The following is a 15,664-nucleotide window of genomic DNA, read 5'->3' as shown; positions in this document are numbered from 1 at the left end:
GAACCCTGATGCTAAAACCGCCTGTAGGCGAGTCGTTCACTCAACTGATTGATTGAAATGGCTGGTTGAGGAACTTAAACCGCTGTATGTTGCTCAGAGATGCTCAACAGTTCTGTTAAGGCTTTGTCTGGAACTATTTTCATCTGCAGAACAGACCAAGCAGCGAAACAGTATCACACTATATTAACTTTTTTATTGAACCGTTATATAAAATCAGTTTCACGTGGTGATAGTTGGGAAAAACAATACACTTGTTTGTGTGATATTGCTTAACTATATCATATAGAAATGTAAGAAAAAGGCATTTTTGCTCCATGTATTGAATTTCAAGGTCGTTCTAACTGCATTCCTCTAGCAGTATGTAGTGTTTTTTTGCAAAGTGAGTGACCGCTCACACATCATTAAATGAACAGCTGCGATATTACCGTAGATGATACACATCGTCAACCATTAACATATTTACTGACATATTGCTTGAGACTTATTGATATAAATATTATAATTCAACTGGAGTACTTTATTGCACAATGCACATTTCTTATTATTAAGCCTAAAATGTTTTTTAACCTCACTACTATTAAGGATAGTATGATATTTGTATAATATCAGTTTTTAAATGCAAGATATTTAAAGTGTACCTAAAGTATACTTGCAATAGTTCAATATTAGCACAATCAAATATACTGAGGTATAGCTTTAATTGAACATTAACTCTATTTCTGGATAACTAAAATGCATTAAATACAGAACTTTAAGTATACCAATTTAGTAAATGTATTTGTGGAATACTTAGTCAGTCTTAGTGATACTTAGAGAGTCAGTCCTAGAGCTCCTCCTGTCCAGTTTTAGGGGAAAATCTGGTCCATTGGAGACGTCTGTTAGATTTCTTAGGCGCGCAGAAACAACCCCACAGTGTAATCACCATGGGAAAATCTCACAGTAAAACTGGGAGTTGTGAAAAATATGATACAGTGTTTTGCCAGATGAGAAGCTTATCTATGTATACTCTTTTTACTTCATTTTATAACTGTATCATATATCCCTTTTAATTCCTTTTACAGCTGTTTTAATTTTCCTTGCTTTTATTTTGTGATTATTTTCATTCCTTTTTTGTGTAAAGCACTTTGAATTGCTATAGTGTACGAAATGTGCTATATAAATAAACTTGCCTTGCCTAACTTAGCATAAAATAAATGTTTTTCAAATGTATTTATTTTTCATTTGGGCATTTCTGTGTGAAATGTTTTACAGGACGAGGGAATTGGCCATGTAGTGTGTTCCTCCTCATTCAGGCTGTCAAGTCTAGTTTTAAACCCTCTTTGCCAATAGTTTTGGCGATTACATATACGTACATAGTATTGAGTTGGATGTAGTAAGGAGGTTCTGCCATATTATATACAGAAACAGGAACTGACTAGCAGGCACACTGTGACACATTATTAGAACAGTTTCATGACTTCATACATAGCATCTTTACTATGTCATCTCTTTGCCAGCTGAACTTTAAAAACCCTCCAGTCCCTGACCAGATAGACAGGTTTTTCAGCCTTCCTCTCATTTCTCTCCCACTATGTCATTTTGGCCATGGAAAATGTGTGCAGTGCTTAGCTAGAACCATCCAAATAACCTGTAATACTAGTTTAAACCACACCCGTTCAGGTTTAAAAGGAAATGTACCTCAGCCAGCATCTGTACTTTACCTTGGATTGTCCCTCTCCAGTGTCTCCAGTGTCTCCAGCCTTGGATTGTCCCTCTCCAGTGTATTTCCAGTGCCATGGCTTCAGCTGCGTGGGCTCCGGAGGCGTTTGCGTGCCCGATATGCTTGGAAACTCTGAGCGACCCTGCCACCCTTCCCTGTGGACACTCGTACTGCCTGCTGTGTATCCAGAAGCACTGGGACCAGCCCTCGACCAAGGGCTCCTGTGAGTGTCCTCAGTGCAGACAGCGCTTCACCCCGAGGCCCGTCCTGGCCAGAAGCAACGTGCTGATGGAGGCGCTGGAGAAGCTGAGGCTGAGCGCGGCTGAGCACCCGGTCCCCGTGTGTGTGGAAGCGCCCCCCCCGTCCAGCCTGTATCCCACTCTTCCCACGGGATCACCGGATCTCTGTCCGCTTCATCAGCAGCTGCTGGAGCTGTACTGCTGCCACGACCAACAGCGCATCTGTGACGAGTGTGGCCTTCTGGGACACAAAGGCCATCAGGTGGTGCGGCCGGGTGAACAACAGCACAAGATTCAGGTGCGCGACTGCATTTTAACCTTTATTACATTTGAGTGTGAATCATACACGCCTTAACTTACCCCAAACTTTTTGCCAAAAATACCCCCAAAATAAAAGTAATTATGTAAGGAGTTATGTGTATTCTCACTAAAAGGCTTGGACCGGGTCACATAAACACTGTCTTAAGAACTAGTCTGACCAAATAGCAGTCAGCCAAGAGGAAATCTTACTTCACAGATTCAAGAGAGACCAGGCTACGTCTCTATCTAACTAATCACCAAACGACTGTAAACATCATATACTAAGATCTTTCTAAGATTGTTACAAGCAAATGCTTCAAGTTTACCCTGAAAACCAATGGTTTCAAAACCATTTACTGCTGCTTGACTCTTATAATATACATTGGCTGATGGCTATTTTGTGTTTTTGTTGTGTGTACGTGTGTCTTGGACTTTGGTACATTGACATTATACTGTATATCTTTGTGATTATTCAGCAAGAGCTGATAGGGTTAAACGCCCGGATTCAAGGGAGCATTGAAGACAGAGAGAGGGTTATTCAGAGCCTTCCCCAAGTTTCTCAAGCACACAAGGTAAACACATCTCTCAATAACCGTGTCAGAAGTATAGCAGCTGTGTTGAACCCGTCTGTGTGTTGACCCCGTGATGGGCTTTGTGTTGACCCCGTCTGTGTGTTGATCCCGTGATGGTCTGTGTGTTGACCCCGTCTGTGTGTTGACCCCGTCTGTGTGTTGACCCCGTGATGGGCTGTGTGTTGACCCCGTCTGTGTGTTGACCCCGTGATGGGCTGTGTGTTGACCCCGTCTGTGTGTTGATCCCGTGATGGTCTGTGTGTTGACCCCGTGATGGTCTGTGTGTTGACCCCGTCTGTGTGTTGACCCCGTCTGTGTGTTGACCCCGTGATGGTCTGTGTGTTGACCCCGTGATGGTCTGTGTGTTGACACCGTCTGTGTGTTGATCCCGTGATGGTCTGTGTGTTGACCCCGTCTGTGTGTTGACCCCGTCCGTGTGTTGACCCCGTGATGGGCTGTGTGTTGAACTGGTGATGGGCTGTGTGTTGAACCTGTCTGTGCGTTGACTCCGTGATGGGCTGTGTGTTGAACCTGTCTGTGTGTTGACCCCGTGATGGGCTGTGTGTTGACCCCGTGATGGGCTGTGTGTTGAACCTGTCTGTGCGTTGACTCCGTGATGGGCTGTGTGTTGAACCCGTCTGTGTGTTGACTCCGTGATGGGCTGTGTGTTGAACCTGTCTGTGTGTTGACCCCGTGATGGGCTGTGTGTTGAACCTGTCTGTGTGTTGACCCCGTGATGGGCTGTGTGTTGACCCCGTGATGGGCTGTGTGTTGACCCCGTGATGGGCTGTGTGTTGAACCTGTCTGTGTGTTGACTCCGTGATGGGCTGTGTGTTGAACCTGTCTGTGTGTTGACCCCGTGATGGGCTGTGTGTTGACCCCGTGATGGGTTGTGTGTTGAACCTGTCTGTGTGTTGACCCCGTGATGGGCTGTGTGTTGACCCCGTGATGGGCTGTGTGTTGACCCCGTGATGGGCTGTGTGTTGAACCTGTCTGTGTGTTGACTCCGTGATGGGCTGTGTGTTGAACCTGTCTGTGTGTTGACCCCGTCTGTGTGTTGACCCCGTGATGGGCTGTGTGTTGACCCCGTGATGGGCTGTGTGTTGAACCTGTCTGTGTGTTGACCCCGTGATGGGCTGTGTGTTGACCCCGTGATGGGCTGTGTGTTGACCCCGTGATGGGCTGTGTGTTGACCCCGTGATGGGCTGTGTGTTGAACCTGTCTGTGTGTTGACTCCGTGATGGGCTGTGTGTTGAACCTGTCTGTGTGTTGACCCCGTCTGTGTGTTGACCCCGTGATGGGCTGTGTGTTGACCCCGTGATGGGCTGTGTGTTGAACCTGTCTGTGTGTTGACCCCGTGATGGGCTGTGTGTTGACCCCGTGATGGGCTGTGTGTTGACCCCGTGATGGGCTGTGTGTTGAACCTGTCTGTGTGTTGACTCCGTGATGGGCTGTGTGTTGACCCCGTGATGGGCTGTGTGTTGACCCCGTGATGGGCTGTGTGTTGAACCTGTCTGTGTGTTGACCCCGTGATGGGCTGTGTGTTGACCCCGTGATGGGCTGTGTGTTGACCCCGTGATGGGCTGTGTGTTGAACCTGTCTGTGTGTTGACCCCGTGATGGGCTGTGTGTTGACCCCGTGATGGGCTGTGTGTTGACCCCGTAATGGGCTGTGTGTTGAACCTGTCTGTGTGTTGACCCCGTGATGGGCTGTGTGTTGACTCCGTGATGGGCTGTGTGTTGAACCTGTCTGTGTGTTGACTCCGTGATGGGCTGTGTGTTGACCCCGTGATGGGCTGTGTGTTGACCCCGTGATGGGCTGTGTGTTGAACCTGTCTGTGTGTTGACTCCGTGATGGGCTGTGTGTTGACCCCGTGATGGGCTGTGTGTTGACTCCGTGATGGGCTGTGTGTTGAACCTGTCTGTGTGTTGACCCCGTGATGGGCTGTGTGTTGAACCTGTCTGTGTGTTGACCCCGTGATGGGCTGTGTGTTGACCCCGTGATGGGCTGTGTGTTGACCCCGTGATGGGCTGTGTGTTGAACCTGTCTGTGTGTTGACTCCGTGATGGGCTGTGTGTTGAACCTGTCTGTGTGTTGACCCCGTGATGGGCTGTGTGTTGACCCCGTGATGGGTTGTGTGTTGAACCTGTCTGTGTGTTGACCCCGTGATGGGCTGTGTGTTGACCCCGTGATGGGCTGTGTGTTGACCCCGTGATGGGCTGTGTGTTGAACCTGTCTGTGTGTTGACTCCGTGATGGGCTGTGTGTTGAACCTGTCTGTGTGTTGACCCCGTCTGTGTGTTGACCCCGTGATGGGCTGTGTGTTGACCCCGTGATGGGCTGTGTGTTGAACCTGTCTGTGTGTTGACCCCGTGATGGGCTGTGTGTTGACCCCGTGATGGGCTGTGTGTTGACCCCGTGATGGGCTGTGTGTTGACCCCGTGATGGGCTGTGTGTTGACCCCGTGATGGGCTGTGTGTTGAACCTGTCTGTGTGTTGACTCCGTGATGGGCTGTGTGTTGACCCCGTGATGGGCTGTGTGTTGACTCCGTGATGGGCTGTGTGTTGAACCTGTCTGTGTGTTGACTCCGTGATGGGCTGTGTGTTGACCCCGTGATGGGCTGTGTGTTGACTCCGTGATGGGCTGTGTGTTGACCCCGTCTGTGTGTTGACTCCGTGATGGGCTGTGTGTTGACCCCGTGATGGGCTGTGTGTTGACTCCGTGATGGGCTGTGTGTTGACCCCGTGATGGGCTGTGTGTTGACTCCGTGATGGGCTGTGTGTTGAACCTGTCTGTGTGTTGACTCCGTGATGGGCTGTGTGTTGAACCTGTCTGTGTGTTGACCCCGTGATGGGCTGTGTGTTGAACCTGTCTGTGTGTTGACTCCGTGATGGGCTGTGTGTTGACCCCGTGATGGGCTGTGTGTTGACTCCGTGATGGGCTGTGTGTTGAACCTGTCTGTGTGTTGACTCCGTGATGGGCTGTGTGTTGACCCCGTGATGGGCTGTGTGTTGACTCCGTGATGGGCTGTGTGTTGAACCTGTCTGTGTGTTGACTCCGTGATGGGCTGTGTGTTGACCCCGTGATGGGCTGTGTGTTGACCCCGTGATGGGCTGTGTGTTGACCCCGTGATGGGCTGTGTGTTGACCCCGTGATGGGCTGTGTGTTGAACCTGTCTGTGTGTTGACCCCGTGATGGGCTGTGTGTTGAACCTGTCTGTGTGTTGACTCCGTGATGGGCTGTGTGTTGAACCTGTCTGTGTGTTGACCCCGTGACGGGCTGTGTGTGTCCCCCAGGTCTCCCTGCAGCAGCTGATCGAGGACAGCCAGGCCGTGTTCGTGGATATGTTGAGGAGCGTTGAGCTCAGTCGATCGCAGGTGCTCGAGCTGCTGCACACACACAAGAGCTCGTCCTCGACACACGTCCAGGCCCACACACACCAGATACAGCAGGAGATCCTCCTGCTACGCCAGAAGCAAGAGCAGCTCAGGAGACTGGAGCGCATTCAGGACCCAGTCACTTTCCTCAATGTAAGTGCGCAAATTCACCTTCAGTAATGGCAGATATTAATAGAGCAGGCGTATAACACTGCTCTACGCAAACAGATGCTAGCGTATGAAAAGATTGCTCTGTTTTTGTTTTGTTTAAAATTGCTACATCTGAAGCTATATATATATAGATAGATAGATAGATAGATAGATAGATAGATAGATAGACATAGATAGATAGATATATAAATATCTATCTATCTATTTACATACACTTCAGAAAAAAAAAAACACAAAAAACGTTTATTTCTTTACTGTCATACATCAGAGTAAACTTTTTCTGTTTTAGATCAATAAATATTAACATTTTTTGCATTTGTTAAATGTCAGAATCGAGCGAGGGAGAATTTTTATGTATTTTTTTGATAACTTTGATCAAAGTCAGAAGTATACATACACTTCCTTAGTATTTGGCAGAATTGCCCCGAAACTTGGGCCAAACGTTTTGGGTATCCTTCCACAAGCTTTCTACTAGGGCTGTCACTTTTGTGAAAAAATCCTGTTAGATTTTTGAGACATATGTGTTCATTGAATCGATTGTAAAATCGATTTTCCCTGTCTAAAGACGTTTCCATTTTAAACGGCAAATATTGGCAAATCCACGGACAACGAACAGGCATTAGGACGAACGTAAAGAGGGCGCTTGAGATGCGCAAGTCTGCAATATTCCTGTTGATTTATTGGCATGAAGTTTCGTACACAATGACAAACAGGAGTGCAACATTCTCGAAAAACAATAAGCAGAGTGGACTGCCATAACATCAGTGAAACACATTACTGCAGTCTCAACATGGCTGTGTTTACGGTTAGAAAAGTCAAACAAATGTTGCCTACGTAGGCGACTGTAGACCGTAGCCTGAATCTGTATCTGTATGAGACTGTCTGAATACCGGCAGAATTCACATTTTTGTAGTAAAAATAGACACATTATGCAGAAGTATAATGTGTGTTTGTCAGAGTTGCTGTGTGACGCGCGTTCGCTGCGGGCGTATCGTGACGAGCTGGACGCGTTCCGAGAAAAGACCGTTGAAATCGATTCCCTGTTTTCGTTTTCGAAACTTGTGTTGGTTGGTCCGATCAATTGTGCAATCGATTCTCGAACGTAAAGTGACAGCCCTACTTTCTACAATAGTTTGCTGGAGTTTTAGCCCACTCCTCTTGACAGAACTGGTGTAACTGGGTCAGGTTTGTAGGCCTTCTTGCTTGCACTCGCCTTTTCAAATTTTCTATGGGATTGAGATCAGGGCTTTGTGATGGCCACTCCAATACCTTGACTTTGTTGTCCTTAAGCCACTTTGTAACTAATTTGGAGGTATGCTTGGGGTCATTGTCCATTTGGAAGACCCATTTGCGCCCAAGCTTTAACTTCCTGGCTGATGTCTTCAGATGTTGCTTCAATATATCCACAAAATTTTCTTTTCTCATGATGCCATCTATTTTGTGAAGTGCACCAGTCCCTTCTGCAGCAAAGCAGCCCCACAACATCATACTGCCACCCCCATACTTCACAGTTGGGACGGTGTTCTGAGGCTTCAAAGCTTCGCCCTTTTTCCTCCAAATATACCATTTATCATTATGGCTGAACAGTTCAATTTTTGTTTCTTCAGACCACAGGACATGTCTCCAGAAATTAAGATTTTTGTCCCCATGTGCAGTTGCAAACTGTAGTCTGGCTTTTTTATGGTGGTTTTGAAGTAATGGCTTTCTTCTCCCAGAGTAACCTTTTAGCTCATGGTGGTACAGGACTCGTTTTACTGTGGATAATGACACTGTCTTACCAGTTTCAGCTAGCATCTTCACAAGGTCTTTTGCTGTTGTCCTGGGATTGATTCGCACATTTCGCACCGAAAAACGTTCCTCTCTGGGACTCAGAATCCGTCTCCTTCCTGAGCGGTATGATGGTTGTACATTCCCATGTTTTTTATACTTGCGTATTATTGTCTGAACAGATGAACGTGGGACCTTCAGGCATCTGGAAATTGCACCTAAGGATGAGCCACACTTGTGGAGGTCCACAATTCTTTTCCTGATGTCTTGGGGTTGATTTCTCTTGATTTTCCCATGATGTCAGAGAAAGAGGCTCTGTGTTTGAGGGATGCCTTTATATGCATCCACAGGTGTGCCACCAATTAACTCAAATGGAATCAATTAACCTATCAGAAGCTTCTTAATCTCAGAATGGAATCATCCGGAGTTTTCTTTTTGTTTAAAGACACAATAAACTTAGTGTATGCATACTTCTGACTTTGATGTAAGTTATAAAAAAAATACATACAAATTCTCCCTCGCTCGATTCTGACATTTAAGAAATGCAAAAAATATGTTAATATTTATTGATCAAAAACAGAAAAAGTTTACTCTGATTTAATGTATGACAGTAAAGAAATAAAAGTTTTTGTCAAGTCAAGTGTATTTGTATAGCGCTTTTCACAATACAGATTGTATCAAAGCAGCTTCACAGTATTAAATTAAAATAATACAACAGGGTTTGTTTCTAATGGAATTTATTGATTGATAAAATTAAAATTAAATATCCCCAAAATATCCCCAGCTCACCAAGGCTGCTATTATTTGGTCAACAATACACTAAAAACCAGTGAAACATTATTACAATGTAAATCAGCTGTTTTCTATGTGAATATACAGTAAAATGTCATTTATTCCTGTGATCAAAGCTGAATGTTCAGCATCATTACTCCAGTCTTCAGTGTCACATGATCCTTCAGAAATCACTCTGATATGAGGATTTGATGACCAGTCAGTATCTGGTGAAAAATGGGGGCAAAAACTAAAGTGTTGCGTTTATAATTTTGTTCAGTGTATGTGTTTTTTTTTTTTTTTTTATTCTAGTTTATGAACAATGTTTACTATAGGTAACCATTTGAAACAACATGAATAAAGAGAAAATACATTGTTGTTGTTGTTGTTGTTGTTTTTCTGGCTAATACAGTTAATGGAGATTATGAAACCATAGACATTTATGAGATTATGCAGACACTTGAATTGTATACTGGTTATTTAACTTGAGCTGATATCACAGGCGTGTGTGGCTGGTATTATAAAGGACAGTATGATCATTGTGAACAGGCCAGAGGATGAAGGCGTCTTGAATACCTCTGCGTATCTATCCGTCTGTATCTGTTTTCACTTTACCATGGTATAATGTCTGAGACTCATAACCTTCTGAAAATCCTGTAGAAGATTATGCTTGTAATGATTCCTCAGGCGTTCACAAGCGTGGACTGTGCGGATCCGCCTGTGAGCATCGCAGCGATGGAGACCTGGACTCCGCAGGCGCTGGTGTCAGGGGTCAGGTCGGCTCTGGACGCTTTCAGAGAGGCGATGGAGGACCTCACCAAAACCAGCCTGGCCCGTGTCTTCAGAGTCGGTGAGTTGGGGAACAGCTTCATCTGCAGTATCCTCTGGTCCTCCTGCCAAGCCATCAGCTCTACCCACTGTCTGCTGCTTTAAACCATTCCTGTTCAGACATTTATCATTTCACATAGTGATCTTGTGTATTAGTGATATTGTGATCTTGTGTATTAGTGATATAGTGATCTTGTGTTTTAGTGATATAGTGATCTAGTGTTTTAGTGATATAGTGATCTAGTGTATTAGTGATCTAGTGATCTTGTGTATTAGTGATATAGTGATCTTGTGTTTTAGTGATATAGTGATCTAGTGTATTAGTGATATAGTGATCTAGTGTATTAGTGATCTAGTGATCTTGTGTTTTAGTGATCTAGTGATCTTGTGTTTTAGTGATCTTGTGTATTAGTGATATTGTGATCTTGTGTATTAGTGATATAGTGATCTTGTGTATTAGTGATCTAGTGATCTTGTGTTTTAGTGATATAGTGATCTTGTGTTTTAGTGATCTAGTGATCTTGTGTTTTAGTGATATAGTGATCTAGTGTATTAGTGATCTAGTGATCTTGTGTATTAGTGATATAGTGATCTTGTGTTTTAGTGATATAGTGATCTAGTGTATTAGTGATATAGTGATCTTGTGTATTAGTGATCTAGTGATCTTGTGTTTTAGTGATCTAGTGATCTTGTGTTTTAGTGATCTTGTGTATTAGTGATATTGTGATCTTGTGTATTAGTGATATAGTGATCTTGTGTTTTAGTGATATAGTGATCTAGTGTATTAGTGATATAGTGATCTTGTGTTTTAGTGATATAGTGATCTAGTGTATTAGTGATATAGTGATCTTGTGTATTAGTGATATAGTGATCTTGTGTATTAGTGATCTAGTGATCTTGTGTTTTAGTGATCTAGTGATCTTGTGTTTTAGTGATCTAGTGTATTAGTGATCTTGTGTATTAGTGATCTAGTGATCTTGTGTTTTAGTGATATAGTGATCTAGTGTATTAGTGATATAGTGATCTTGTGTATTAGTGATCTAGTGATCTTGTGTTTTAGTGATATAGTGATCTTGTGTTTTAGTGATCTAGTGATCTTGTGTTTTAGTGATATAGTGATCTTGTGTTTTAGTGATCTAGTGATCTTGTGTTTTAGTGATATAGTGATCTTGTGTTTTAGTGATATAGTGATCTTGTGTTTTAGTGATCTAGTGATCTTGTGTTTTAGTGATCTTGTGTATTAGTGATCTTGTGATCTTGTGTTTTAGTGATCTAGTGTATTAGTGATCTTGTGTATTAGTGATATAGTGATCTTGTGTTTTAGTGATAGTGATCTAGTGTATTAGTGATCTAGTGTATTAGTGATCTAGTGATCTTGTGTTTTAGTGATATAGTGATCTAGTGTATTAGTGATCTAGTGATCTTGTGTTTTAGTGATCTAGTGATCTTGTGTTTTAGTGATATAGTGATCTAGTGTATTAGTGATCTTGTGTATTAGTGATCTAGTGATCTTGTGTATTAGTGATCTAGTGATCTTGTGTTTTAGTGATCTAGTGTATTAGTGATCTTGTGTATTAGTGATCTAGTGATCTTGTGTTTTAGTGATCTAGTGATCTTGTGTTTTAGTGATCTAGTGTATTAGTGATCTTGTGTATTAGTGATCTAGTGATCTTGTGTTTTAGTGATATAGTGATCTAGTGTATTAGTGATATAGTGATCTTGTGTATTAGTGATCTAGTGATCTTGTGTTTTAGTGATATAGTGATCTTGTGTTTTAGTGATCTAGTGATCTTGTGTTTTAGTGATATAGTGATCTTGTGTTTTAGTGATATAGTGATCTTGTGTTTTAGTGATCTAGTGATCTTGTGTTTTAGTGATATAGTGATCTTGTGTTTTAGTGATCTAGTGATCTTGTGTTTTAGTGATCTTGTGTATTAGTGATCTTGTGATCTTGTGTTTTAGTGATCTAGTGTATTAGTGATCTTGTGTATTAGTGATATAGTGATCTTGTGTTTTAGTGATAGTGATCTAGTGTATTAGTGATCTAGTGTATTAGTGATCTAGTGATCTTGTGTTTTAGTGATATAGTGATCTAGTGTATTAGTGATCTAGTGATCTTGTGTTTTAGTGATCTAGTGATCTTGTGTTTTAGTGATATAGTGATCTAGTGTATTAGTGATCTTGTGTATTAGTGATCTAGTGATCTTGTGTATTAGTGATCTAGTGATCTTGTGTATTAGTGATCTAGTGATCTTGTGTTTTAGTGATATAGTGATCTAGTGTATTAGTGATCTTGTGTATTAGTGAGAAAGTGATGATATAATGATATATCCCATGTTCCCCTGCAGTGAATGATGCGGCCGCTCTGGCACAATCATCCAGTCAGTCATGTGACCCAGGCGTTGTCTCCAGCCAATCACAGCCGCCCTCACTAAACCCAGGTAAACACACACTATCCTCAGTTGACTATGAACTCATCTTGCTAGATTGTTATTTTTGAAACCGGCTTCTTCTCAGCTTCTCAGATTACAGGAGTAAAGTCTGACTCTGCAAAACCAGATGTTGAACCCACAGTCAAAGCTTCTTCTCCTGCAACACAAGAACACCACACGAGCCAAGCCTCTGCCAATCCTGGTAAATAATCAAGAGTATTAGATTACACAGTACTTTTGACTAATCACAATAATAAAGTTACTCTGTGGATCTCTGTGAATACATGAACCAGTCTCTATATATGATTTTTAATCATATATTTCAAATGATTTCTATATATGATAAATAGACATATTTTAATAATAAAAGGGCAGAGTTGTAGTTAAGTCTCTTATTGGTTTTATTAACCAAGCTCTCCATAAAACAAACAAAACAAGGTCTACAATTGAATAAAATAACACATTATAAAGACACTTCATATTTAATGATTTGTTAATGACATTTAATAGATTGCACCTTCAATAAGACAGTTGCAATTGGTTTGTAAAAGGTGTTTTTATTCATATTTTTGTTCATAATTCATATTTATTCCAACCCGTTCTCATCCTAGGGCGTCATATATTGACGCTTCTGACATTTCGTCGACAGCGAACGCACATGGCACCCTTTAGCGTCAATATGAGACGCAGATAGAAATGGTCCAGAGGGCGCCTCCTAGCGGTCTAACCCTAACTCTACACCAGACCTAAACCTACCCATAACCGAACAAAGCTCTGTGCGTGTCATATTGACGCTAAAGGGTGCCATGTGCGTTCGATGTAGACGAAATGTCAAAAGCGTCAGTATATGACGCCCAAGGATGAGAATGCGTTGATTTATTCATAATATTATTTAGTTTTTGCTGCATTTACACGCTCTGATCAGCATGTGGCGTTTTGAGCGCTTTGAAACAGTGAATAATTTTGCGAAGCAATTTCTGAAATTGATTCAAAGTTTAGAAAAGCTTTGGTTCACCCAATCGCTACCTAAAATATGCATATTATGTATAGTACACATAAGTTTTCCTGAGATTTGCCCTATTACACATCTTCATTGTGTCTCTACAGCGGAGGGATCAGCGTCGTGCTGTCTGGCTAAACCAGCACCTAAAACCCGAGAGGAGATGCTTAAATGTGAGATCAACTGTTACTGATTTTGTACAAATATGTCCTTTCTCGTTCTTCTAGTAATGTTTAATGTTGTGTTTTCTTTCAGTCCGCACCGAGCTTACTCTTGATCCCAATAGTGCTTTCCGTCAGATCCGTTTGTCTGATGGCTATCGCAAGGCGACGCTGTGCGCGGAGAGCCAGAACTACCCGGCTCACGCGGACCGCTTCGTGTTCTGGAGGCAGGTGATGTGTGCGGAGCCGCTGGCCGGGGGCCCGAGCTACTGGGAGCTGGAGTGGACCGGGCACAGGGTAAATACAGCACACTTCAAATCAAGCGTAGCGTCAGTTGTGGCAGGGCACGCTAGTCAAGCTCGCATCAGTGACTCTCAGCTGATCCATGTACGACCCCTATCACCGTATATATATATATATATATATATATATATATATATATATATATATATATATATATATATATATATAAGCTCCTTCAGTGTTATCAGCAGCTATCGCGTTTCTCAGGAGCGATTACCCTCCTCCCTCCACAGCTCCACCTGTCTCAGTCAGGATCTGGTGTTCTGATTCCCCTTGAATCAGAATAAATTCTCAAATTATGTTGTACTTTAAAATCTTGAATTAAATATATTTGCAAACATTCCTGTTGGTTCTGTTGTGTTTACCGTACGGGGGTTACTGCTGCTCTCCAGCTCTTATCTAGGCTAGGCCTCATGGATGCACAGGGAGGTCTCGCCCAGAACAGAACCAGACCGCCAATCCAAACTGTATGTAATTGCCAATCGTATTTGACGGTAGTGGTCCTGACAGAACTGACTATTCACATATTTAGATTTATATTTCTAACATTGTTTAGTTTTTGACACTAAAGCCTTACTGTCCATAGGGTCCATAGGAACTGTTTGTATTGGAAAAATGTACCATTTTTATGTTTAAATCCCAAAATGTACTTTTATTTCTTTATCATACGCGTATAGTGCTCAATAGTCAAGTAGATCAACAATATAGATTGTTCAAAGCAGCTTTACAGTGATAACAGGAGATTACAGTAACACAGATTGTTTAGGCTTTACAGCATCTCACGAACCAAGTTATTGTCCAGCTAAAGTACGTTTGTGATTGATTCACTTCCGTTGTAAAGATCATTAGTTATTAACTTAGGGGCCGCTAACACACACCGTTTTAACTGAAAACAGAAAACTTTTAATGTGTTCTGGCCGTTCATTTGCACAACAACAGTGTTTGGTGGCTCGAGAACACACACACTGCAATCACTCGTCTGGCCAGCGGAAAAGCTCTGAAAAGTTTCAAAGATCAACGTGCACAATATATAAAGCTATCGTCTCCTTAAATAAATAATTCATTCTAAACTGCGAAACAAGTTAATAATTCCAGTCTGACTTTCTGTTACAAACCCACGTAACAAATTTGCATAATGCTAAGACAGCCCCTGATAGACTGACCCAGGTCTGAACCAGTCTAAGACAGACCCAGGTCTGAACCAGTCTAAGACAGCAACTGTCACCTGGTGGTTCGGACGTGTCCCCCTCAATATAGGAAAAGGCTGCATGTGTCCCACCCAAAAATTTGGACAAAAACTGTAGATTTGGAACTTTAATTTTGAAAGTGCGACAAAGACACAGGGTTTTTCCTGCATAGAGACCTATGAGGCGGACGCCTCCGGCTCTTAAACTCGGACAGACAGTCACATGCTCAGATACACTTTTCCCACCGTGACGGTTCTGTTGCGGTTCCCGGCCAGTGTCCATTCTCAAGCCGTATAGTTTGCCGATAGCGCTGCACGGATCGTCATAATCCGCGGGTCGGGCGGGCCAAGTCATACAAACATAACATTCCAGTTAATCGAGGGTGGATGACAGATAAATAATTTAAATGTGTTGAGTTTAATAAAGACACGGAACTCTCATCACGGTAAAACGCAATTGTTTTGGTTAAGTTAAGGTCAGAAAATTACGAAAGTAAATGAGTGACACTCGTTCACTTTCGTTTCAACGTAACTCTTCAGGGAAAACCCATCAAGGAAAACACATGCCAAGACTCGACATTAACGCTTGTCCGGGACACGTGTGTTTTTTTTGAAGGGACAAGTGAAAGAGTATTTTAAATATTTAAATTAATAATTTCATTTAATACAGTTGTATTTTTTTTAATGTAAATTATTTAATTTGATTGGTGAAAGCCTAGTGTCTTATTATTCTAATTGAATGTATTGATCACATTTAAGAATTTGAAATGAAAGATGGAGGTAAAAAATAATAATTCAGATAAGAGTGTTTTCCAACAGTGATTTAATGAAACGTTGACGATTTAAGTTTGAAGGGAG

General features: G+C 42.4%; 1 protein-coding gene across 2 annotated transcripts in view; it reads left to right on the top strand.

Annotated features, from left to right (window-relative positions):
- LOC308693362 (tripartite motif-containing protein 16-like) overlaps positions 1–15,664 on the top strand; it is a 47,331-nt gene that overhangs the window by 30,582 nt on the left and 1,085 nt on the right. For both annotated transcript variants that reach the window (XM_081370217.1, XM_081370218.1), the window contains exons 2-9: positions 1,721–2,236; positions 2,715–2,810; positions 6,107–6,340; positions 9,584–9,746; positions 12,073–12,165; positions 12,242–12,358; positions 13,264–13,329; positions 13,412–13,614. In XM_081370217.1, coding sequence (XP_081226343.1) covers positions 1,775–2,236; positions 2,715–2,810; positions 6,107–6,340; positions 9,584–9,746; positions 12,073–12,165; positions 12,242–12,358; positions 13,264–13,329; positions 13,412–13,614 — 1,434 coding nt within the window. In that variant the 5' untranslated portion in view covers positions 1,721–1,774. The remainder of the gene's footprint in view (positions 1–1,720; positions 2,237–2,714; positions 2,811–6,106; positions 6,341–9,583; positions 9,747–12,072; positions 12,166–12,241; positions 12,359–13,263; positions 13,330–13,411; positions 13,615–15,664) is intronic.

The sequence above is a fragment of the Scardinius erythrophthalmus genome (assembly GCF_964197995.2).
Source record: "Scardinius erythrophthalmus genome assembly, chromosome: 7".
NCBI lineage: Eukaryota > Metazoa > Chordata > Actinopteri > Cypriniformes > Leuciscidae > Scardinius > Scardinius erythrophthalmus.
The sequence above is the reverse complement of the archived record's forward strand: the minus strand, read 5'-3'. Positions and strand labels throughout refer to the sequence as shown.